This window comes from Gigantopelta aegis, chromosome 9 (assembly GCF_016097555.1).
Source record: "Gigantopelta aegis isolate Gae_Host chromosome 9, Gae_host_genome, whole genome shotgun sequence".
NCBI lineage: Eukaryota > Metazoa > Mollusca > Gastropoda > Neomphalida > Peltospiridae > Gigantopelta > Gigantopelta aegis.
This window is the reverse complement of record NC_054707.1, coordinates 8726614-8754529: the sequence shown is the minus strand read 5'-3', so window position 1 is coordinate 8754529 and position 27916 is coordinate 8726614. Positions and strand designations below refer to the sequence as shown.

Genomic DNA, 27916 nt, shown 5'->3' with positions numbered 1-27916 from the left:
TCTATATTTAACCTGATAGCTTGAACAAATCTCTATATTTAACCTGATAGCTTGAACAAATCTCTATGCTTAACCTGATAGCTTGACTGCTGACTTGGTATATGGACTTGACCCTGCAGCCAGGCTAAGCCCTGGTTCTTGGAGAGAGTCCAGATCACTGACTTTTTGCTGTTCTGTGTTTGGATGTAGACGTTCAGTGAGCCGACAGTGGAACCGAACATGTGGTACCAGAAGCTGAGACACTTGCTGGCAGTGGCGGGAAACATGGCACTCTGTACAACGGCTCTGTCTCCCAGTGCACGGGGTGCCGATGTCTCAATGAAGAGGTACTTACCTACAAACAGTGATAACACACAGTCACTGTTTAGCTAATACAACACGAGTAATACCAGTATAACATTTCCTTTTGTACGCTTATTCTGTGATTAACAAATGATTTCTTTTTATCATTTTGTGATTAATAAATAAAACAATAAAGAATGACACACCAACTTATCACTTAACATACCACTAGCATTCCCTTTTGTGTGATCGTTCTGCGGTCCTGTTGATGTACTCGTTGTTTTCCCACTTCCTCTCAACCAATCAAAATTATCACTTCCATGTACGTTACTCCATGAACACATATCTAGTTCAAAATTGCAGTTGCCTATAAAAATAAAAAAAAGGAAATATTTTTCAAATCTTGTTTGATGTACCGTATATCGCTGTGTATTAGCCGACTTTTTGATACAAAATTTATCAAGTCAAAGGCTGGGGTCGGCTTATCTAAGGAGTCAACATTTTATTGGAAATGTAAAGTTAGAATAGTGACGTCACGGCTCGACTCGATCTATTGTCATTATTGTGCTCTGCATTTCCGCTTTCATAAAGGTTTAATATTGCATTTTAACACAAGCTATTACAAATAAAAGATATTAAAATTGTATATATATGTTCATCTTTAATAAATGTTGGTGTTTAAAAGTTATTTAGTAATATTTATCTGTTTAAACAACAATAAATGGTGACCGATCAAAACAATTTCGGAAAACTTCGCAGGTCACGTGTCATTACAAAACTGCTTACTAAACCGGTGAACACGTTAATTGTTCCAGCTTCATTTGTTTTGTTTGTCGGCTTGGGATTAATCGACACGGGTGGTTGGGTATGGTAGGGTATAGCCGACTAGTAATGAAAAGACCGATTAGCACAATCAACAATGCAAACAGTCACTGTGTTTTTAACGTGTGGCTGCAATCAAGAATGTTTAGGTATATTTCGCTATCTTGGTACTTATATTTTACGAGAAATAAATTAACCGGACACCGTTTCTATAAATAGAAATCGGCTACTGCTTCCGGATAAGTTTGCTGTGACAAATGACGTTTGAAAGCAGATGTACTTTGTCATTTTGTAGAGACCACACAGACATCTGACTTGGTTAGTTTTATATAGGGGGGTCGGCTTATATACAAGGTCGATAATTTTAAAGCCGATTTGGAGGGTGAAACTAGGGGGTCGGCTAATGCATGGAGTCGGCTAATACACAGCGATATACGGTAACAAGGATGAAACTTTTTTGCATTATCAACAAAGGATATTATTGTGTTAAATTTATTTATTAATATTATTTGACCTACCCATGATAGACAAATAAGAAGTAGAAGGCATGATCCCTTTTGGGTGAAGATCTAATTGTGATAATGTGAGATTCCTCCGATATGCTTTTGGTCCTGAAACACTGTTTACACCAACACGGCATGTACATTTTTCTACTAGTTCAGGTCACAGAATGCTGAACTTGTCTCTGTGGTTCAAAACACGACAGCAGAGCTTGATTTGTCTTTTACTCATATAACATGGAACAGGAAGGAAGGAAGGAAATGTTTTATTTAATGACGCACTCAACACATTTTAATTATGGTTATATGGCATCAGACATATGGTTAAGGACCACACAGATATTGAGAAAGGAAACCCACTGTCACCACTTAATGGGCTACTCTTTTCGATTAGCAGCAAGGGATCTTTTATATGCACCATCCCATAGACATGATAGCACATACCACAGCCTTTGATGTACCAGTCATGGTGCACTGGCTGGAGCGAGAAATAGCCCAATGGGCCCACTGATGGGGATGGATCCCAGACTGACCGTGCATCAAGCAAACGTTTTATCACTGGGCTACATCCCACTCGAAACATGGAATAGAAGCAATATTTTGACAAAGTACTATAGCAGAACAGTAATGAATAACTGCCATAACAACGATACCAAGTTCACAATTTTAATAGCTTAAACTGTAGTTTGCTAAATCGCCAAATGCTAACTTAATTAGCCAAATTTGGCAAAAAGCAGATTCCAAAATTGTGTGCTGTTTGTAGAACTACCAACATTTTCAGCTGTTTAAAACTAAATTCAACAAAATGGTTACAGATGTTTTAAACTAAGTTCAACAAATTGTTAAAGTCTGTAAGTATGGCGACTCATTCTGCAGGTTTTAATCAATTTAATGTCTCAAGTAGTTAGCTTATTACAGTGGACAGACACAAACCTGGTGTGGCACTACAGCTGCCAGCTTTGACCGCCAGGTCATCAACAGCTATATCTCCCAGGAAAGATCTTCCCACAATTCCTTCCAGGACAACATTCAAAATTTCTGAATTAGCAGCAAGTTCTACCTGTCCCCGTATCCATCTGTTGCCTTGGTTACCTGTCAGAACAAATTGAACACATTAACCCATGTTTAATTTGGTTGAAAAATAATTTTAAAACATACAAAATTGTGCAGTGATTAGATCAATTTCGGTAATTTAATAAAATAACTAAAAAATAACCAGATAAAATGTAGTCAATGAATTAGCAGTTTGAATAATGTATTCAGAAATATATTAAAACTTTTCCTTTGGATATAGACATACAGGGTACCTTAAAGATATTATATCGCTAGAGTTTTCAACACTGTCCGAATGCTCAGTGTAAAAATATGAATTTACCAGTGCTGCAGAACATGCATATTAGCCATGTCATGCCACGTATATTAAAAAAAAAAAAAAGTTTTGTTTAATGACACCACTAGAGCACACTGATTTATAAATCATCAGCTATTGAATGTCAAACATTTGATAAATTCTGAGACTTAGAGAAAACCTTGTACAATTTTTCCATTAGCAGCAATGTTTTTTTCTATGCACTTTCTCAGAGACAGGATGCCTATTATTAAATAACCAAAGTCATACATACTAACCTGACTTGGTGAACACAGCTTTGCCATTGTTGTTGTGTTTACGCAGGTACACATTGAGGGTGCCAACCGTACTGCCGTACATGTGGTACCAGAACTCCAAACACTGACTGGACGAACCAACTGTGTACGTGGAAGACAGCAGTCTGGCTTTCTGTCCCTGGTGTCTGGGAGCAGAGCTTTCAATGTACATGTAGTGTCCTGATTTAAAGAAAAATATATATATATATATATGTATATCTATCTATCTATCTATCTATCTAATACCTTACATTTTCAGTGAAATTAAAGTATGGGATATTTTTCAAATCAGATACTTTAAGATAACTTTGCAAATTAGATATAAATTAACTGAGGTCACGGCACTAGGTTTATTGACATTTAAGTGAACGTACTAGGGTGACACCCCATAACACATGTATGCATTCATAGTCACCAAAAACATTTCAATAGCGACTTTACATTGAAAGCTGTCCAGCATTCAGAAAACAAAAAAACACTATGCACTAGTTTATTTGGATGTAAGGGTATCCAAAATGATATCATTCAAGTTTGACATCATTTACATTCAAAAAGATGCCGCATAACATATTCTCACTTCATTTGAATATCGGGGTAAAGGTAGACTGGAATTAAAGTTGCATATACAGTTTACAAAAACATGTATTTAGCTTGAGATTATATGATAAAGAGATTATTAGCCTTGTGTGTTTCGGTATCGTCAGTATCATATATTAGGAATAAAAATAATGTATTATGCTCAACCGAGGCTTGCATATTACATTATTTTTATTACTAATATATGATATTGATGATACCGAAAAACACTCTGGTAATAACCTCGATATTTTTTTATATATATATATATATATATATACTGAACAACGAAGTATATGAAAATATTAATTTAGGTTTTTTAATTTATTTAAAATTATTCAGTCTGAATCTCATCATGTTAGGTCCATTATGACAGTCCATTTACCAAATTAATTTCATCATGAACAAATATATGTATTAAAATATTCACATATCTTGTGCTGTGTGGTATAAATATGAAAAGTATGCAAACAGAACAAACAACATAAAATTACAGATACATTATCTCAGCTAGAAATGAGCCAGCTGTGTTCAAGGTTAATAAGTTTGGTATCATTAAATTAAAACTATTTGCTAAGCATGTGTAATGTATGTATTTCAAAGTTTATATTAGTTTAATTAAAATAAATAAGTAAACGTATGTAATGTAAAAGTTAAAAGTTAATTTCCTTTAACAAACCCATTACACTACTGGGTGTCAAACATCTGATATGATTATCGTTCTGATATATAGTCTTCAGAGGAAACTTGTACATTTTCTCTTTCCTGTCTTATTTAAATTATTAAATATTTTAATATATGATTTAAATTTAGACAGCCTGTTCTAAAATGCGACTAAAATATGAATCAGTAATTTTTTATTGATTATAAATTTTTAGGATGTGCACATAAATTATTAAAACCCATATATATTTTGGCTGTAATATTCTAAATTGTCCCCTTAAATTATTCTGTCCCAGATCGGGCCTCTGGCTATCCAGAGACGGGACCGGGACAGACATGCTCAAAACCTTAGTTTTGCATTTTCCATGATACTATTTTGCCTTTAACAATTATTTACCCTTTCTTTGGTTTTAATTTATTTCACCACTGTTCCATTATCATAAACCATAAACAGGTTTTTTTCACAGTGTCAAACCAGGGCTTGTGCTTATAAAACTTAAAGTCTAGACTTTAATAGAGTCCAGACTTTAACGTAATGCTATTTGAATGGTGTTGCCATGACGGTAAAGTCTGGACTGTATTAAAGTCTAGACTTTAAGGTTTATAAGCACGGGGGCCAGGGCTTCTAGATTAAGATAGCCCCACTCCCATGGCTAGTATATTCTATTTTGGGCTAGTAAATAACTACTATTGCCATGCCCGACAGCTAGTGAATAAAAATTTGTCAAATGTTGCAGTTAAGTCTTTAAGCTCTATCTCCCTCTTTAGGTGACATATCTGATTATTTATATAATTTACTCAAATTGTATTAACTTAAAGTAAAGTAGGGCTAGTGAATTTTTAATCGTGGCTTGTAAATTTTTAAAATCACTGATCCCATGCTAGTAGATTTTATAAAAATTCTAGCAGACCTGCAAACTTACCTCTTGTTGATCCATATGTGTGATCACTGGATGGGCCTGTTCCACTGGAGGAGGTCCTACCAGATTTCCTTATCCAGTCAAAATTATCGGCTTTATCTTGAGTGTATCCACAGAGGTTAGTACTCTCAAACGTGCAGTCGATACCTGAGGAAGTTCCAGGACTTGGAGATGCTACAAACAAACAATAACAAATATCACTTCAATGATACTTTGTGTAAATATTATTCCAGTTATAATTTGTACTCAAAGTAAAGTTTGTTTTATTTAACGATGCCACTAGAGCACATTGATTTTTATCTTATCATCGGCTATTGGACATCACACATATGGACATTCTGACACTTTTTTTTAGAGGAAACCTGCTGTCGTCACATAGACTACTCTTTTATGACAGGCAGCAAGGGATATTTTATCTGTGCTTCCCACAGGCAGGATAGCACAAACTATGGCCTTTCTTGAACCAGTTATGGATCACTGGTCAGTGCAAGTGGTTTACATCTACCCATTGAGCCTTGCGGAGCACTCACTCAGGTTTTGGAGTCGGTATCTGGATTAAAAATCCAATGCCTCGACTGGGATTCGAACCCAGTACCTACCAGCCTGTAGACCGATGGCATAACCACGACGCCACCGAGGCCGGTAATTTGTACTCAAATGCCACTCACTGTATGTTAAAGAAAGTTTGCAAAATCAAAATGTAACAAAATATTTATCATTGTGGTACTTATTACTTGTACACCGCTTGTACTGCAAAGTTTCTGAAGTTTATCATAAGAACAAAAAACAAAAATTATTATCATTGTTATTATTATTCCACTTACAGAATGCTATGATACTCTTAAACAGATTTTGAAGAAAAAAAGTTATTAATGAAGAATACAATAAATAAACACTAAACATAGATAACAAGATAAACGACAATTATGACTGCACTTAATTACCTTGCACACAAGCTCCAAGAACTATAGCAACATCATCTACTGCAATATCGCCACGGTAACTTGCTCCCACTATACCTTCAATCACAATCTACAAAAACAATTTCATCATAACAAGGGATTCAGCCACATTACAAAAACAGTCATTCATTTTTTGGGTGGGTCACTTTATCGGTAAATTAAAAAAGAAGAAAAAAAAAAGAAGAAGCTAAACTCATACATTTTTGTGTGAAGGAATAAATATTCTATACAGACTGTTGTGGTGAAGGAATAAATGTTCTATACAGACTGATGTGGTGAAGGAATACATATTCTATACAGACTGATGTGGTAAAGGAATAAATATTCTATACAGACTGTTGTGGTGAAGGAATAAATATTCTATACAGACTGATGTGGTGAAGGAATACATGTTCTATACAGACTGTTGTGGTGAAGGAATAAATATACTATACAGACTGATGTGGTGAAGGAATAAATATTATATACACTGTTGTGGTGAAGGAATAAATATACTATACAGACTGATGTGGTGAAGGAATAAATATTCTATACAGACTGTTGTGGTGAAGGAATAAATATTCTATACAGACTGATGTGGTGAAGGAATAAATATACTATACAGACTGTTGTGGTGAAGGAATAAATATTCTATACAGACTGTTGTGGTGAAGGAATAAATATTCTATACAGACTGTTGTGGTGAAGGAATAAATATTCTATACAGACTGTTGTGGTGAAGGAATAAATATTCTATACAGACTGATGTGGTGAAGGAATCAACAGCTCATCACTGTTCATTCTAGAGATTAGTTGGCCAATTAAAAAACGGCCCATGTGGCATTATGGGCAGCCTCTAGCTTCAAGGCTAGATAAGCCATCGGACATGAGGCTGGTAGGTGCAGGGTTCGCAGCCCGGTACCGGCTCCCACCTAGAGCGAGTTTTAACGACTCAATGGGTAGGTGTAAGACCACGACACCCTCTTCTCTCACACTAACCATTAACATGTAACAACTAACCCACTGTCCTGGACAGACAACCCAGATAGCTGAGGTGTGTGCCCAGAACAGCATGCTTGAACCTTAATTGGACGTAAGCGCGAAAATAAGTTGAAATGAACGAATCAAGGCTAGAACTTAGAAGGTGCTGGGTTTACTTTTCAGAACCAGTTCCAACCCTGTGTGAGTTGTTACTAGCTGAATGAGTGTGTTTAAAACTACTACACCAACTTCTCTGGGACTAACCACTAACAACTAACCAATCTCTGGACATAGAACTCAGATAGCATTATATCTTTCTACATAAAGAAATATTTTTAAAGATACATACTCTAGTTTTTAAACACTAAGGCATATTTTTTACTATTAGAGCCATTTTTGATAACTGAAATGATACTAAACTTAGATTTTATTGTTTAGATAATCCATTTCCGTACATTTTTAATATCACAAAATGTATTTCTCATATTTTTAAAAACACACATGTTTCTGAGAGGTAACATTTATGGAGTTGAGTTTTAGTCTATTTTCAGAGGTTATTTCACCAGTTCACCACATACTCATGTTTCACTCAACTGCAACTTTATCCAAATGTGTTACAGGTTTGTAAATTAACTAAATTTAGTGTTAATATTCATGGGCTGAAACTAGGGTCTGTCCCTTTACAATGATAAAAATAAAAGCTTATATACTGATTAGTTTATAAAGCTATACTTACCTGCACACAATTCCAGGAATATATGATCAATTAATGAAACATTATAACACTATTTGCATTTAATATACTCTAGATGTTAATGAAAATGCATCTTAACAATTGAAGTGCCCTCTAGCTGAAATTCAAGGCAATTTAAAGCACATAAAATGAACAACAAATTCAATCATGCACTAGCACTACACAGATCATATAATTATATAACCGGCACAGATTCGAGTGTTTTGACAAACACTAAAGAGCTGTACCTGGAACTGCACTTTTGTATTGATGTTGACCTGCACCTGAATCCACTGCCGCCCCTGTACCCCGGTCTTCGAGAAGATTGGTTGCCCTAGTGACGGTCGAGTCTTGAGGTAGACGTTCATGGTTTTCACATGGTCGCCGTACATGAAGTACCAGAAAGAGAAACAGCTGATACCGCCCGGTTGTTGTGGACTCATCAGTCTCGCCTTGTCGTTGGGTTTACGCGCCGACGTCTCCATGTAGTAGTAGTATCCTCCTGAAATAAACAGGTATATAATATGTTAATTATTAGCCTCTTTTCCCTCTGTGGAGTACAGGACTGTGCCGATGGAGCTGATGAAAACCGATGTAGCGAGTTATCACTGTTATTTTACTCATTTATTTCTATTGTCAATGCTAGCTCTGTCCTTGTCTTGAGTACTCCATATGTTAATGTATGGGTGAAACATTAAATATGTTATATTATTATTCATGTGGCTTACTTTAGATGGTAGGGTGGGACATAGCCCAGTGGTAAAGTGTTTTCCTGATGCGCGGTAGGTCTGGCATTGATCCCCATCAGTGGGCATGTTGGGCTATTTCTCATTCCAGCCAGTACAGCACAACTGATATGTCAAAGGTTGTGGTATGGGCTATCCTGTCTGTGGGATGGTGCACATACAGGATAGTACATACCACAGCCTTTGTTACACCACTTTTGGAGCATTGGCTGGAACAAGAAATAATCCAATGGGCCCACTGACGGGGACTGATCTCAGACCAACCACTTGGCTATGTCCTGTCACATGGTTATGCCTCCCACCAAGATTGGACTTAATGAGTTTTGTACAAACACTCTTGAAAGAGAAAACTAGAGACAATGCTGTATTACGAACAGAAGACTGTGCACTTACGGGTGGTGGTGTGGTCGGCTGTTGGGACTGTGCCGATTGTTGGAGTGTGTACTTACGGGTGGTGGTGTGGTCGGCTGTTGGCCCAGTGCCGATTGTTGGAGTGCTGCCACGGAACCTCACCCAGTCAAAATTGTCAGTGTTGTCCTGAGTCCAGCCACACGAGTTATTGTCAAAGTTACAGTTAAACGGACCAGTAGCTGCAACAGTTTACATTTTACAGTTAACTCACATGAATTAGCATAAAAATTATAGTTAAATGGACAAGTAGCTGTAACAATTTACACTGTACAGTTGAGTCAAGTTGTTGAGTTAGTATAAAAATTAGTTAAATGGCTTGACTTGACTTGAAGTTTTTAACATGCTCCTATACCACGAAGGTTTTGAGCATGTCCATCCCGAGTCCTGTCTCTGGATGCCAGTGACTTGACTCGGGACAGATAGTTAAATGGACAAGTAGCTTCAACAATTTACATTTTACAATTAGGTAGCAAGAGTTCTCATAAAAATTAGTTAAATGGACCAATGGCTGTAACAGCTAACATTTTACAGCTAGTCCAGTCACATGAGTTACAGTTAAATATACCAGTAGCTGAAACTGTTTACATTGTATTTGAGCCAGTGTCAGAATTATGCTTAAATGGATCAGTTTAGCAGTTTACATATTACAGTTATGTTCTGCCAAGTATCAGTGTCTAAATTACAGTTAAATGGACTGACAGCTACAAGTTTACATTTTACAGTTAAGTACAGCTATAGGAGTTAAGAGTCAAAATCACAGACAAATGTGTCAGTCACTGCTGCAGTATATTACATTTTATATAATGCAGTCAATTCACCAGAGCCAGTGTCAAAATTACAGTTAAATGGACTGACAGCTACAAGTTTACATTTTACAGTTAAGTACAGCTATAGGAGTTAAGAGTCAAAATCACAGACAAATGTGTCAGTCACTGCTGCAGTATATTACATTTTATATAATGCAGTCAATTCACCAGAGCCAGTGTCAAAATTACAGTTAAATGGACTGACAGCTACAAGTTTACATTTTACAGTTAAGTACAGCTATAGGAGTTAAGAGTCAAAATCACAGACAAATGTGTCAGTCACTGCTGCAGTATATTACATTTTATATAATGCAGTCAATTCACCAGAGCCAGTGTCAAAATTACAGTTAAATGGACCTTTAGCTGCATCAGATTACATTTTACAGAGTTAAATAAATGTCAAACAAAAAATAATTCATGTATCATAAGCATTGTTCATGAATATATAACACAGCTCATTAGGCCTAAGCTTTAACAGTGTGTCTGTCTCTCTCCCTACCTCTACCCCCTCTCTTCACCATCTACCCCTCCCTCTGCTCCACCCTACTCCCTCCCCCACCCTCTCCTCTCTCCCTGAGGATGAGACTTTTATGAGATTTTAACACTGATCACTCACATGGTGTTGCAGGAAGGCCAGTGGTAAAAGTTACAGGAACCAGGGTCACACCAGAGCCTGCTTTAGGAGGTTGGACTGAAATTTGACAGAAGAATTCAGTTATTTAGTGTAATAAAACATAGGATTTCGATATCAATACAATAAAATACCAACACTAGTAGTGCCATCGAATTCTACTAGGGTCAATAGAATTGATTCCTATCAGTGGACTCACAGTATTGTCCATTTGCTGTTCTACCTATAATGCTCAAATATCTGTTATTCAGTAAATGAGAAATGCATACGACTGCAACAGAAACTTTGGTGTTTGTTGCCCCTTAGATGGCAATGCATTTCTTCTCTCAAATTCTAGTTTTAAAGTCACATTTATGAGAAACTCCTCTGTTGTTAAACCAAAGACACTTTCCTTTTCCGTGCAATATAATGTGTATTAAATGTTTATCTTAATTTACTTTTGCTTATCAAATATTACATTGTGAATATATGGAAAAACTTGTGACTAATCTGTTTTCAATAAGTAAAAACAATCTACATAAATTACTTCTAATATGAATTTTAAATGATACTAATATGTTAAAAAAAAAACCCACCTTAACTATTGCATTCGATATTACATTTTGCTTTAGTACATATAATTGACGTACCTCCACAAGTAGCCTCGGTAACCACAATGTCATCTACAGCTATATCAGCAAGATATCCATTGCCTCTTACTCCTTCAATATAGATCTAAAAATAGATGAAAAACACTTTATTACATACCTATTTAATCTTACTATAGTGATAAGTGGTGTCGTTAAAGAAAAGAAAGTTTAAACTTTAACTAGACATTCAGAAACATACCTGATATACAACAGTTCATAACAAGGTTATGTAGTTATTCAGAAACATACCTGATATACAACAGTTCATGACAAGGTTATGTAGTTATTCAGAAACATACCTGATATACAACAGTTCATGACAAGGTTATGTAGTTATTCAAAAACATACCTGATATACAACAGTTCATGACAAGGTTATGTAGTTATTCAAAAACATACCTGATATACAACAGTTCATGACAAGGTTATGTAGTTATTCAGAAACATACCTAATATACAACAGTTCATGACAAGGTTATGTAGTTATTCAGAAACATACCTGATATACAACAGTTCATGACAAGGGTATTAATTATTCAAAAACACCTGATATACAAACAGTTCATGACAATTTTATGTAGTTATTCAGAAACATACCTGATATACAACAGTTCATGACAAGGGTATGTAGACATTCAGAAACATACCTGATATACAACAGTTCATGACAAGGTTATGTAGTTATTCAGAAACATACCTGATATACAACAGTTCATGACAAGGGTATTAATTATTAAAAAACACCTGATATACAGTGGTTGATGACAAGGTTATGTAGTTATTCAGAAACATACCTGATATACAACAGTTCATGACAAGGGTATTAATTATTCAAAAACACCTGATATACAGTGGTTGATGACAAGGTTATGTAGTTATTCAGAAACATACCTGATATACAACAGTTCATGACAAGGGTATTAATTATTCAAAAACACCTGATATACAGTGGTTGATGACAAGGTTATGTAGTTATTCAGAAACATACCTGATATACAACAGTTCATGACAAGGGTATTAATTATTCAAAAACACCTGATATACAGTGGTTGATGACAAGGGTATGTAGTTATTCAGAAACATACCTGATATACAACAGTTCATGACAAGGGTATTAATTATTCAAAAACACCTGATATACAGTGGTTGATGACAAGGTTATGTAGTTATTCAGAAACATACCTGATATACAACAGTTCATGACAAGGGTATTAATTATTCAAAACACCTGATATACAGTGGTTGATGACAAGGGTATGTAGTTATTCAGAAACATACCTGATATACAACAGTTCATGACAAGGGTATTAATTATTCAAAAACACCTGATATACAGTGGTTGATGACAAGGTTATGTAGTTATTCAGAAACATACCTGATATACAACAGTTCATGACAAGGGTATTAATTATTCAAAAACACCTGATATACAGTGGTTGATGACAAGGGTATGTAGTTATTCAGAAACATACCTGATATACAACAGTTCATGACAAGGGTATTAATTATTCAAAAACACCTGATATACAGTGGTTGATGACAAGGTTATGTAGTTATTCAGAAACATACCTGATATACAACAGTTCATGACAAGGGTATTAATTATTCAAAAACACCTGATATACAGTGGTTGATGACAAGGTTATGTAATTATTCAGAAACATACCTGATATACAACAGTTCATGACAAGGGTATTAATTATTCAAAAACACCTGATATACAGATGACAAGGTTATGTAGTTATTCAGAAACATACCGGATATACAACAGTTCATGACAAGGGTATTAATTATTCAAAAACACCTGATATACAGTGGTTGATGACAAGGTTATGTAGTTATTCAGAAACATACCTAATTTGGAATCTTAAATATTCAGAAATGTACCTGATAAGGAACAGCTGATGACAAGGGTGTGTGTATATTTTTAAATGTACCTGATAAGGAACAGTAGATGACAATGGTGTGTGTGTATTTGTAAATGTACCTGATAAGGAACAGTAGATGACAATGGTGTGTGTGTATTTGTAAATGTACCTGATAAGGAACAGTAGATGACAATGGTGTGTGTGTATTTGTAAATGTACCTGATAGTGTGTGTGTATTTGTAAATGTACCTGGTAAGGAACAGTAGATGACAATGGTGTGTGTGTATTTGTAAATGTACCTGGTAAGGAACAGTAGGTGACAATGGTGTGTGTGTATTTGTAAATGTACCTGGTAAGGAACAGTAGATGACAACGGTGTGTGTGTATTTCTAAATGTACCTGATAAGGAACAGTAGATGACAAGGGTGTGTGTCCGTTCACCCACTGATTGCCCTGATCTCCAGACAACGTCCACACCACCTTCCTGTACGTCGACACAGAGATGATGATGTTCAGCGTGCCGACGTTCCTGCCACTCATGTGGTACCAAAATCCGAGACAGCGAGTAGTGGACGGTGACATTCTCTGACTGACGAGCCATGCTTTGTCACCGGGTTTTCTCGGACTGGAGGCTTCGATGAAGAGGTATTTACCTAGATGACAAACGAAAAGGATATCACTTGGAATGTTGCTCATGTAGTGGCGTAGCGTGGATTGCCAGCTCCTGAGGCAAGGAAGTATTGTGCCCCCTAACCAGTGAACCATTAGCACTCCCCGAATCCCTTCCACCAGTTCAGAATTTTATGCCCAGGGCAACCGCCCCGGTGGCCCCGCCCACGCTATGCCACTGTGCTCATGAAAACAAGGAATGAGACAATGGTACATGGTAATAAAGAGTAAGACAATGGTATGTGGTAACAAGGAATAAGACAATGGTACATGGTAATAAAGAGTAAGACAATGGTATGTGGTAACAAGGAATGAGACAATGGTACATGGTAATAAAGAGTAAGACAATGGTATGTGGTAACAAGGAATAAGACAATGGTACATGGTAATAAAGAGTAAGACAATGGTATGTGGTAACAAGGAATAAGACAATGGTACATGGTAATAAAGAGTAAGACAATGGTATGTGGTAACAAGGAATAAGACAATGGTACATGGTAATAAAGAGTAAGACAATGGTACATAGTAATAAAGAGTAAGACAATGGTACATGGTAATAAAGAGTAAGACAATGGTATATGGTAAGAAGGAATAAGACAATGGTACATGGTAATAAAGAGTAAGACAATGGTATATGGTAAGAAGGAATAAGACAATGGTACATGGTAATAAAGAGTAAGACAATGGTATATGGTAAGAAGGAATAAGACAATGGTACATGGTAATAAAGAGTAAGACAATGGTATATGGTAACAAGGAATAAGACAATGGTATATGGTAACAAGGAATAAGACAATGGTACATAGTAATAAAGAGTAAGACATGGATTTCTGATAAACAATACCAAAAGGGAAGTTTTGTGATACAGCAATATTGCAATACGAATTGCAATTTTAAAAATATTATTTCAGTGTTATATTTCTTTGTCAGATGAAAGCAAAAAGAAAAAAAAATACTAAACTTTGTTTATTTTTTTACAGTTAACATGCTAAATATTTGGTCCACATTTTTAAAAAGAAAATAAGCATATCTTCTACTTCTGAATTCAATAGCACCGTCTGTTACTATGTTCCTGGCTGTACTGAATATACTGCATCAAATTATTATTTGACCAAATATAGTTGTAGTACAAAAAAGTATATTTAAATATATAAAAATTATGACACAAACTTAGATGTTGGTGTCAGAATATCTCACCTGCAGCCGAGTTCAGAGTATGGTCATTACTTGGCCCAGTGCCAAGAGTACTGGTAGAACCCGACTGAATGGTCCAATCAAAGTTGTCACCGGTGTTCTGTACGTTTGTCCACGTACAGAGTCCACTTTGGAAGGAACACGAAGCACCTGTACAAGAAATAGTATGTGAAAGAAACAATTCCAACTTACTTGTCAAAACATTACTTAGACAAAATTTTATAAAATGCTTTTAAATGACTCTGTGATATTTATATTTTTGGCACAGTTCTTTGATGTTAATTATGAATTCATTTATGCATTTATCATAGTTTGATATATTTTTCATGCTGGGGTGTCATTAAACATTCCTTCATTTTTTAATTCTGAAGCACCAAGTCAAAAATAAGGCTATGTCACTATATTTGGCAGCAGTTTTAAAAACCTAAATCGTAAGTTTAATGTCAAAATTTATACTTTGCTTCTAAATATATTTAAAATATATTTTTAGGTTAGAGTTCTTAATACTTTTTAAAGTTACTGCATTAAAAATATAGTATTGTAACAAGATGTAAAGAAAAATCCCAAGAAACTACATTTATGTGTTTCTCCTTAAAAATATATTGTACCCACTGGAAAGGGTGGAGTCTTGTTTCAGCCCATGCCATACACCATAGATAAAGTGGCATGGACATCAAGGTAAATTCAGAGAATAAGTTCTCTGCAGACTCTCCCAAAACAAAATGGCTGATGTTTATGCAAGAGTGAGAAAGGAATAAAAAGTAGTTTTTGTTTCACAGGATTTGCAAACCGATTTGCTTAGCTTCTGAATGGCAACTGAACCTTTAGTAATCTATCCATGACACTATAAAGTAAAGAAAATGTTGACAACATAAGAATACCTGTAGAAGAACAGGAACTGGGTGTAATGGCGACGTCATCAATAGCAATATCTCCCAGGAAGCCCGACCCAACAACTCCCTCAAATACAACCTGAACACAAATAACACGATAGTAAAACACATATATATTAACAGCTCCTTGTTGTTTTACTCAGCTAATCTGGACAAAACCATCAACATACTCAAGCTCCTATCTCTGCCCAAGGCCCAAAACACACCAAAACCTGTGTCGGGGTCCGAGTGTTTCAAAGACATGCATATCTGGTGTATTTTGATTTTCAGGTTTGTATATTAATTGCGTTCATATCTTTAAATATATTTTCTTCTATAAACATAATATAGATCTTTCCTGTTGTTTATTACAAGAATGAAAATTTGTAATGCATAGTCTACATTGTCTGTTGCCAGATCTGTAGTTCGTGCCAGTACAGATGTTGTGTGTTTTGTCACATTCGATTCAATGCATTTCAACTGGTATCAGATTTGCCACGCCCAGACCGAGATCCATCTTCAATGCGTCTGTCAGCTACCTTTTCTAATTCATCCTTAAAACTGGTAATGTCCAAGATGATACATCCTTCCAAATTTGTTTTAACAGGGTTTGACAAATTTTCTAAATAGTCACTAACAACAGGGCTAATGGGTTTGTGATTTTCAATAGCCCATCAAACTAAATCACCAGTCCATATATACAGTATTTAAAAAAAAAAAATTTTTTATTTTATACATTTTTCTGTTAATCTTTATTTATTTTATTTAGGGGTGAAATAACCAAGTAGTCAGCTGAAAGACAACCATCATGTAATATCTTGTAAATATACACAAATTTAACTAAAGAGCAAATACTACACATGCTTAAAACAAGAAATCAGTATATACAATAGGAAGAACATATTTTCTTTGTATATGTATGATGAACAGACTAACAAATTCTTACTCTGTATGACTGAAGGACTTTTGATGCTGGAAGTGTAAACTGGGCAATAGACCACTTGTTGCCTTGGTTACCAGATAATGTCCACAAAGCATTTGTTAGCAGAGTGTTCGTTTTGATCTGAAAATCACAAGTTAAATAATATTATATTGTTAGATGACAAACTTACGGTAACCCCTCTGCAATGTATACTCACTTCAATAACTGGCAAATCAGTCCCCGTGCTGTTAAAATGTTTAAGAGTCTAGACCCAAACACTAATAGTCTGAGACTATGATGTCATTAAAGATCTGAGTTTATATTTTAAGTTTTACGAGCACAAGCGCTGTAGTCTGACTTCCATATAAAAAAAAAAAAAAAGCACTATTTCAAAATAACTCTTACATAATTGCAACATTTTAAACACACCGAAATACACACTGAACTATCATCTGAAAAAGATCTCTATTCTGACCCATATATTTGTGATTAAATCACCGAAATGAAACAAAAATTACTGAAGCATTATATAATGGTTGATTAAATAAAATATATTTTATATAATTCAGGCACTGAAATTAACATTGAAATCTCCACGTCAATGGAATGAAATAAAAATTGCTGATTACTAAAGGAAAAAGCAATATGAGTGTTGACAGAATAAAATATTTCTTTTCTTAGAATGTATGTACTGCTGGGGTTAGAGTGGTGAAGGAACAGGACCCATTTTACGAAGCAATCTTAGCGCTAAGATTACCTTAAGTGCGTAACTATCTTACGTACTTAAGATGATCTTACTATTATAATCGCTTCGTAAAATAGGGACCTGGAAGATATTTTGCTGTAAATCTCACCGTGACATTGAGAGAACCAAAGTTGGAATAAAACACTTTTAAAAATGTATTGTTGTGAATGGAGAGGTGGAGGAACAGGTTGATATTTTTCTGTAAATCTCACCTTGACATTGAGGGCTCCGATGTTGCGGCCATACATGTGGTAGTAGAAGGAGATGCACGTGTCTGAGGCTGGTCTTGAGAAGAGAGGAGTCATCAGTCTGGCCGTGTCTCCCCTCACTCGCGGGACAGATGTCTCTATGTACATGTAATGACCTGCAGGTAATACAACAAACATTATTACATTTGTGACAGGGCGTTACCATTAAACATAACACCAGTGAACTATTAAAGAAAGTGACAGAGCATTACCTTTAAAAATAACCATGAACTGGTAAAGGATGTCACACATTCATTACAAATAAGAGACTGGAGCCAAATTTACTGAACTCTCGCAACTTTGCAATCTTGCATTGCAATGCTAAAAGACTTGCAAAGAGGATACTTTCTTGTCTAACAGAGCCTAAGAGACCTTTGTGAATTAGGCCCCTGGTCTCCCATATGGCCTTCTCTATAAACTACATCAACATTTAATATACATTCGTAAACACATACACATCCAAAAAACCTAATAACATGAAGTGGTTACTTACACTGTGAAGAATGCAGTCCACTGTATGTGCTAATGTGTGTGGGAATTTATGCAGCAAAGTTTATAGGGGGGTTGGGGGGTCAAATCATGCTCCCCCAGAAAATACATTGAACAAAAAAAAGAGAAAATTTGCTTGAATGGGGGGATGGGGGTGGTCACCCCCAAAACCCACACCTTGCACATGTGCCTGTATCACAATTAGCATTCCCTTCCTTTGTAAGATTTCTTTGTATATATTATATAACATTTCCACTGCACTGCCAACCACCACTTATAATCCTGTTAGCGTAATGAATAGAGGATATTTCATGTTTTTTGCGCGACGAGTGTGATACGATTGCAAACTTCACGAGATGAGATATAAATCATATTTACCTTTATTTTTAAAATGCCAGCAGCAAAATAGTTCCGACTTTCTTAGTGACTGATAACACTTTTATTTCACTGATATTTTTAGATATTTCACAAAATTTTATATAATAAAGTCATGAATTTAACATTTTAAAATGAAATGGCAAGTTATTTTCATTGCTCGTAAATTTCTACGCACAACTTTGATTTCCTATTAATAATCCTTACCGACACAAGTTCTGTATGTGTGATAACTGTGTTGTTCTACTTACTGACAGGTTCTGTATGTGTGATAACTGTGTTGTTCTACTTACTGACAGGTTCTGTATGTGTGATAACTGTGTTGTTCTACTTACTGACAGGTTCTGTATGTGTGATAACTGTGTTGTTCTACTTACTGACAGGTTCTGTATGTGTGATAACTGTGTTGTTCTACTTACTGACAGGTTCTGTATGTGTGATCACTGTGTTGTTCTACTTACTGACAGGTTCTGTATGTGTGATAACTGTGTTGTTCTACTTACTGACAAGTTCTGTATGTGTGATAACTGTGTTGTTCTACTTACTGACAGGTTCTGTATGTGTGATCACTGTGTTGTTCTACTTACTGACAGGTTCTGTATGTGTGATAACTGTGTTGTTCTACTTACTGACAGGTTCTGTATGTGTGATAACTGTGTTGTTCTACTTACTGACAGGTTCTGTATGTGTGATAACTGTGTTGTTCTACTTACTGACAGGTTCTGTATGTGTGATAACTGTGTTGTTCTACTTACTGACAGGTTCTGTATGTGTGATAACTGTGTTGTTCTACTTACTGACAGGTTCTGTATGTGTGATAACTGTGTTGTTCTACTTACTGACAGGTTCTGTATGTGTGATAACTGTGTTGTTCTACTTACTGACAGGTTCTGTATGTGTGATAACTGTGTTGTTCTACTTACTGACAGGTTCTGTATGTGTGATCACTGTGTTGTTCTACTTACTGACAGGTTCTGTATGTGTGATCACTGTGTTGTTCTACTTACTGACAGGTTCTGTATGTGTGATCACTGTGTTGTTCTACTTACTGACAGGTTCTGTATGTGTGATAACTGTGTTGTTCTACTTACTGACAGGTTCTGTATGTGTGATCACTGTGTTGTTCTACTTACTGACAGGTTCTGTATGTGTGATCACTGTGTTGTTCTACTTACTGACAGGTTCTGTATGTGTGATAACTGTGTTGTTCTACTTACTGACAGGTTCTGTATGTGTGATCACTGTGTTGTTCTACTTACTGACAGGTTCTGTATGTGTGATCACTGTGTTGTTCTACTTACTGACAGGTTCTGTATGTGTGATAACTGTGTTGTTCTACTTACTGACAGGTTCTGTATGTGTGATAACTGTGTTGTTCTACTTACTGACAGGTTCTGTATGTGTGATCACTGTGTTGTTCTACTTACTGACAGGTTCTGTATGTGTGATCACTGTGTTGTTCTACTTACCAACACGCATTCTGTATGTGTGATCACTGTGTTGGTCTACTTACCGACAAACGTTCTGTATGTATGATCACTATACTGTTCTAATTACTGACATGAGTTCTGTATGTGTGATCACTGTGTTGTTCTACTTACCGACAAACGTTCTGTATGTATGATCACTATACTGTTCTAATTACTGACATGAGTTCTGCATGTGTGATCACTGTGTTGTTCTACTTACCGACACACGTTCTGTATGTATGATCACTGTCAGGCATCGAAATAAGTCGAGAATGGTCGTTCAGGTTACTGGGAGGTTACCACATGTAAGAAAAGTCGAGAACGGTGTTTCGTTCTCGACAAACATTTCAATGTAACGGTAGTTTCGTTTCCGAACGTAAACCGGGCAATGCATTCTGGACTTCTGCGTTTCATTTTCTTGTAAGGAATTGCATCTATGTTCGCGCGCACTTGTGCAATTCCAAGCAATCTCGGCAATCCGCGTTTAAGCAGCGCCCACTAGATAAATTTACTTCAGGATTTCGTTTCTCGTACCGATGTTCGCACACACCGATACAATTTCAGAATGTCCACGTTAAAAGTAGCAGTAACAGGAATTCAATTCTAACTTTCATATAGTTGTGGTAACCTATAGGTTACCAGGCTATATTTTGTGGTAACCTGTAAATGAGTTACCAGACACAATGCTTATTTTGATGCCTGCACTGTGTTGTTCTACTTACCGACACGCGTTCTGTATGTGTGATCGCTGTGTTGTTCTACTTACCAACAAGTGTTCTGTATGTGTGATCACTGTGTTGTTCTACTTACCGACACACGTTCTGTATGTATGATCACTGTGTTGTTCTACTTACCGACAAACGTTTTGTATGTATCACTATACTGTTCTAATTACTGACATGAGTTCTGTATGTGTGATCACTGTGTTGTTCTACTTACCGACACACATTCTGTATGTATGATCACTGTGTTGTTCTACTTACCGACAAATGTTCTGTATGTATGATCACTATACTGTTCTAATTACTGACATGAGTTCTGTATGTGTGATCACTGTGTTGTTCTACTTACCGACACACGTTCTGTATGTGTGATCACTGTGTTGTTCTACTTACCGACACGCATTCTGTATGTGTGATCACTGTGTTGTTCTACTTACTGACAAACGTTCTGTATGTATGATCACTATACTGTTCTAATTACCGACACGCATTCTGTATGTGTGATCAGTGTTGTTCTACTTACCGACACGCGTTCTGTATGTATGATCACTGTGTTCTTCTACTTACCGACACATGTTCTGTATGTATGATCACTGTGTTGTTCTACTTACCGACACACGTTCTGTATGTGTGATCACTGTGTTGTTCTATTTACCGACACACATTCTGTATGTGTAATAACTGTTGTTCTACTTACCGACACACGTTCTGTATGTGTGATCACTATACTGTTCTAATTACTGACATGAGTTCTGTATGTGTAATAACTGTGTTGTTCTACTTACCGACTCACGTTCTGTAGGTGTGATCACTGTGTTGTTCTACTTACCAACAAGTGTTCTGTATGTGTGATCACTGTGTTGTTCTACTTACCAACACGTTCTGTATGTATGATCAATGTGTTGTTCTACTTACCGACAAACGTTCTGTATGTATGATCACTATACTGTTCTAATTACTGACATGAGTTCTGTATGTGTGATCACTGTGTTGTTCTACTTACCGACACACATTCTGTATGTGTGATCACTGTGTTGTTCTACTTACCGACAAACATTGTGTATGTGTGATCACTATACTGTTCTAATTACTGACATGAGTTCTGTATGTGTGATCACTGTGTTGTTCTAATTACTGACATGAGTTCTGTATGTGTGATCACTGTGTTGTTCTACTTACCGACACGCGTTCTGTATGTATGATCACTGTGTTGTTCTACTTACCGACACATGTTCTGTATGTATGATCACTGTGTTGTTCTACTTACCGACAAACATTCTGTATGTGTGATCACTGTGTTGTTCTACTTACCGACAAACGTTCTGTATGTATGATCACTATACTGTTCTAATTACTGACATGAGTTCTGCATGTGTGATCACTGTGTTGTTCTACTTACCGACACACGTTCTGTATGTATGATCACTGTCAGGCATCGAAATAAGTCGAGAATGGTCGTTCAGGTTACCGGGAGGTTACCACATGTAAGAAAAGTCGAGAACGGTGTTTCGTTCTCGACAAACATTTCAATGTAACGGTAGTTTCGTTTCCGAACGTAAACCGGGCAATGCATTCTGGACTTCTGCGTTTCATTTTCTTGTAAGGAATTGCATCTATGTTCGCGCGCACTTGTGCAATTCCAAGCAATCTCGGCAATCCGCGTTTAAGCAGCGCCCACTAGATAAATTTACTTCAGGATTTCGTTTCTTGTACCGATGTTCGCACACACCGATACAATTTCAGAATGTCCACGTTAAAAGTAGCAGTAACAGGAATTCAATTCTAACTTTCATATAGTTGTGGTAACCTATAGGTTACCAGGCTATATTTTGTGCTGTTCTACTTACTGACAAATGTTCTGTATGTATGATCACTATACTGTTCTAATTACTGACATGAGTTCTGTATGTGTAATCACTGTGTTGTTCTACTTACCGACACACGTTCTGTATGTGTGATCACTGTGTTGTTCTACTTACCAACACGCATTCTGTATGTGTGATCACTGTGTTGTTCTACTTACTGACAAACGTTCTGTATGTATGATCACTATACTGTTCTAATTACCGACACGCGTTCTGTATGTGTGATCAGTGTTGTTCTACTTACCGACACGCGTTCTGTATGTATGATCAGTGTTGTTCTACTTACCGACACATGTTCTGTATGTATGATCACTGTGTTGTTCTACTTACCGACACACGTTCTGTATGTGTAATCACTGTGTTGTTCTACTTACACAAACGTTCTGTATGTGTGATCACTGTGTTGTTCTATTTACCGACACACATTCTGTATGTGTAATAACTGTGTTGTTCTACTTACCGACACACGTTCTGTATGTGTGATCACTATACTGTTCTAATTACTGACATGAGTTCTGTATGTGTAATAACTGTGTTGTTCTACTTACCGACACACGTTCTGTATGTGTGATCAGTGTGTTGTTCTACTTACCGACATGCGTTCTGTATGTATGATCACTGTATTGTTCTACTTACTGACACATGTTCTGTATGTATGATCACTATACTGTTCTAATTACTGACATGAGTTCTGTATGTGTAATAACTGTGTTGTTCTACTTACTGACACATGTTCTGTATGTATGATCACTGTGTTGTTCTACTTACCGACACGCGTTCTGTATGTGTGATCACTGTGTTGTTCTACTTACCGACACACGTTCTGTATGTATGATCACTATACTGTTCTAATTACTGACATGAGTTCTGTATGTGTAATCACTGTGTTGTTTTACTTACCGACACGCGTTCTGTATGTGTGATCACTGTGTTGTTCTACTTACCGACACACGTTCTGTATGTATGATCACTATACTGTTCTAATTACTGACATGAGTTCTGTATGTGTAATCACTGTGTTGTTTTACTTACCGACACGCGTTCTGTATGTGTGATCACTGTGTTGTTCTACTTACCGACACGCGTTCTGTATGTGTGATCACTGTGTTGTTCTACTTACCTACACGCTTCTGTATGTATGATCAGTGTTGTTCTACTTACCGACACACGTTCTGTATGTGTGATCACTGTGTTGTTCTACTTACCGACACACATTCTGTATGTATGATCACTATACTGTTCTAATTACTGACATGAGTTCTGTATGTGTAATCACTGTGTTGTTTTACTTACCGACACGCGTTCTGTATGTGTGATCACTGTGTTGTTCTACTTACCGACACGCGTTCTGTATGTGTGATCACTGTGTTGTTCTACTTACCGACACGCGTTCTGTATGTGTGATCAGTGTTGTTCTACTTACCGACACACGTTCTGTATGTGTGATCACTGTGTTGTTCTACTTACCGACACACGTTCTGTATGTATGATCACTATACTGTTCTAATTACTGACATGAGTTCTGTATGTGTAATCACTGTGTTGTTTTACTTACCGACACGCGTTCTGTATGTGTGATCACTGTGTTGTTCTACTTACCAACACACGTTCTGTATGTGTAATAACTGTGTTGTTCTACTTACCGACACACATGTATGTATGATCACTATACTGTTCTACTTACCGACACGCGTTCCATACGTGTGATCACTGCTTGGCCCGGTGTTCCTGGAGGACGTTCTGCTTGCTTGTCTCGTCCAGTCAAACTTGTCCGTCTTGTCCTGAACGTAGCCGCAGATTGTTGGGTTTTCAAAGTTGCACTTCACGGCTGCCGAACTACCGGTTGGTGTGACTCCAGGAGCCAGGGTAGTTGCATTCGCTAAATAACAAAACAGTATGGATCACTAGATAAATAACCACGATATCGCGAACAAGCCATTCTTTTGTAGAAGTTTATCAGTTCTGGTTACAAAAAAATAAAAAAGAAGAAAAAATAAAATAAAATTTAACAACACCACTAGAGCACATCAATTTATTAATCATCGGTATTGGATGTCAAAGATATGGTCATTTTGACAGTCACAGAGAGGAAACCCGCTACATTTTTCCAATAGTAGCAAGGGATCTTTTCTATACACCATCCCACAGACAGGATAGCACATACCACGGCCTTTGATATACCAGTCGTGGTGCACTGGCTGTGACGAGAAATAGCCCAATGGGCCCACACTGATGTGGATCGATCCCAGACCGACCGCGCATCAAGCGAGCACTTTACCACTGGGCTATGTCCCGCCCCGTTCTGGTAACATGTCCATTTATAAGGTAATGAATGAACTGAGGATAAAGGATATCACTGTAGGTCAATAACTTATATTATAGTAGTATCTCCATATATATATATCAAATCAAAAAAAGTGATTGCATGTGTCAAACTTAAGTTATCTCCAAACACACATCAGAGCAGTTGGACTAAGTCACAGTAAAAGCTTTATAGGATATACCAGGTGTGTCCAAATATAGCAAAGACAAGGACCAGGATGCGAGGTGGACAGCAACAGAAGTATAGAGATGGACCTTAAAGGAGGGAGTGGGATTAAATTTCAAGATAAAAACTAGATTGAACAGTTTACACACCTGAACAAAATCCATCAGCGAGTGAGATATCGTCTAAAGCAATATCACCGAGGAAGCTCTGACCTCTCACGCCCTCAAATATCACCTAAAAACACACGTATAGAGTATATATAGTATGTCAATATCACCGAGGAAGCTCCGACCTCTCACGCCCTCAAATATCACCTAAAAACACATGTATAGAGTATAGTACGTTTTATCATCTAAAAACACACGTATATAGAGTATAGTATGTTTTATCACCTAAAAACACACATATAGAGTATAGTACGTTTTATCATCTAAAAACACACGTATAGAGTAGAGTATGTTTTATCATCTAAAAACACACATATAGAGTATAGTACGTTTTATCATCTAAAAACACACGTATAGAGTATAGTACGTTTTATCACCTAAAAACACACGTATAAAGCATAGTACGTTTTATCAACTAAAAACATGTATAGAGTATAGTACGTTTTATCATCTAAAAACACACGTATAGAGTATAGTACGTTTTATCACTAAAAACACAAGTATAGAGTATAGTACGTTTTATCACCTAAAAACACACGTATAGAGTATAGTACGTTTTATCACCTAAAAACACACGTATAGAGTATAGTACGTTTTATCACCTAAAAACACACGTATAGAGTAGAGTACGTTTTATCACCTAAAAACACAAGTATAGAGTACATTTTATCACCTAAAAACACACATATAGAGTATATATAGTACGTTTTATCATCTAAAAACACACGTATAGAGTATAGTACGTTTTATCACTAAAAACACAAGTATAGAGTATAGTACGTTTTATCACCTAAAAACACACGTATAGAGTATAGTACGTTTTATCACCTAAAAACACACGTATAGAGTAGAGTACGTTTTATCACCTAAAAACACAAGTATAGAGTATAGTACGTTTTATCACCTAAAAACACACGTATAGAGTAGAGTACGTTTTACATACAATCTAATCAGGGCTTCTAGAATTTTTATATAATCCACTGGCCATGGGATCAGTGATTTTAAAAATTTACTAGCCACAGTTAAAAATTCACTAGCCCTACTTCACTTTAAGTTAATATAATTTTACTAATTAATAGTAATTAATTAGATATGACACCTAAACAGGGAGTTAGAGCTTAAAAACACTAACAATTGGTGGTGGTGGGGGCAGGTCATATATATATTTACAAAATAGACCTAACTGTAGCATTTGACTCTTTTTTTTTTTTCATTGGCCGTCGTGCATGGCAATAGTAGTTATTTACTAGCCCAACATTGAATATCACTAGCCATGGGAGTAGGGCTACCATAATCTAGAAGCCCTGATCTAATACTGTTGGCCACCCTGAATAATAAAAAATAATAAGTAATTTTATCCAGGGTTTTTTTCCATGATGAACAAAAGCAAACTATCTTGTGACATACATGGGATTTTGTTAAATTTGCTAATATTTTTGTTCCGTAACAGTTTGTGATAATTTTTGTGTATATGCAGTGTAAACTGGAGAATAATTAGTCAATAATATACGATATTGGTTTCATCCTGTAAAGGTAAGAATAGGGAATTTCTCTTGGCTTGCTGGGCAAAATTCAATATTCAGCCTCAACTGGATAAATCCAGGCCCTTGCTTATAAAACGTTTAGAGTCCAGACTCAATCTCTAATGACGTCACATGCATACAATTTGTATGGCGTTGTCATGACATCAGTGTCTCAGACTCTATCAGAGTCTCGAGTCTAGATTTTAGAAGTTTTATAAGCACCAGGTCAGATATCCCACTAGTTATTATCTCTTCCCTGTATCCCATCCAAAATTAAGGAAAAAACACAATTATTTCTGTTTATTTCAGTTACGCTGTATGATTATCCTAGTCAAGTGAACGGTTTACTGACATAGCTGTGGTGGTAGTACTCATGATGCATGCCACTGGTGGGGCAGGATACGCTCACCTTTCGCAAACACCTGATATCATCACTGTTATGACAGTGAATCACGAGTGCATATCATCACAGCTTAACTTATTCTAATGAGATGTCAGGTGTTAGTTTTGGATTAGTACACTAGTCTGGGAGTGGCAGTCTTCTTTGTGGTGATGCAAGGGGGATGAAATCTCCAATAAAGAATCTCCTTGGAGTGGCTGTCCTCTATATTGACCAGGCACTGGAGAGAGATTCATGGAATCATCCACTATTTTGCCAAATGCTCATTCGACTCTGCATTGTACAGAGATACAGTCCTGATCATGTGTTATGGTTTTGTCGTTCAGATATCCATGGATACGACTTCTACGTGTACATGACATCACACAAATCACAATCTGCCAGTATATATTGACGACTGCTTTAATCATCATAATTGGCCATATATTCATTAATTATCAGCTATTGGATGTCAATCATTTAATAATTCTGACACATAGTCTTAGAGGAAACCATTAGCAGCAAGGAATCTTTTATATGCAATTTCCCACAGAGAGGACAGCACATACCACAGCCTTTGATATACCAGTTTTGGGATGGGGAAAACACAATCACAGAATGGGTCCACCATGGGGG

The 27916-nt window shown here is 36.4% G+C and overlaps 1 protein-coding gene across 1 annotated transcript in view; it reads right to left on the bottom strand.

The window, feature by feature from the left end:
- The window catches only part of LOC121380816 (MAM and LDL-receptor class A domain-containing protein 1-like), a 188222-nt gene that overhangs the window by 100919 nt on the left and 59387 nt on the right, over window positions 1-27916 (bottom strand). The window contains exons 43-59 of the mRNA XM_041509797.1: window positions 25361-25445; window positions 24408-24602; window positions 17768-17919; window positions 16835-16951; window positions 15898-15988; window positions 15020-15166; window positions 13553-13806; window positions 11286-11370; window positions 10642-10716; window positions 9258-9398; window positions 8311-8564; window positions 6352-6439; window positions 5411-5581; window positions 3231-3428; window positions 2538-2696; window positions 509-649; window positions 75-334 (exon numbers count right to left, since the gene is read on the bottom strand). Of these exons, the coding sequence (XP_041365731.1) occupies window positions 75-334; window positions 509-649; window positions 2538-2696; window positions 3231-3428; window positions 5411-5581; window positions 6352-6439; window positions 8311-8564; window positions 9258-9398; window positions 10642-10716; window positions 11286-11370; window positions 13553-13806; window positions 15020-15166; window positions 15898-15988; window positions 16835-16951; window positions 17768-17919; window positions 24408-24602; window positions 25361-25445 (2613 nt within the window). The remainder of the gene's footprint in view (window positions 1-74; window positions 335-508; window positions 650-2537; window positions 2697-3230; window positions 3429-5410; window positions 5582-6351; window positions 6440-8310; window positions 8565-9257; window positions 9399-10641; window positions 10717-11285; window positions 11371-13552; window positions 13807-15019; window positions 15167-15897; window positions 15989-16834; window positions 16952-17767; window positions 17920-24407; window positions 24603-25360; window positions 25446-27916) is intronic.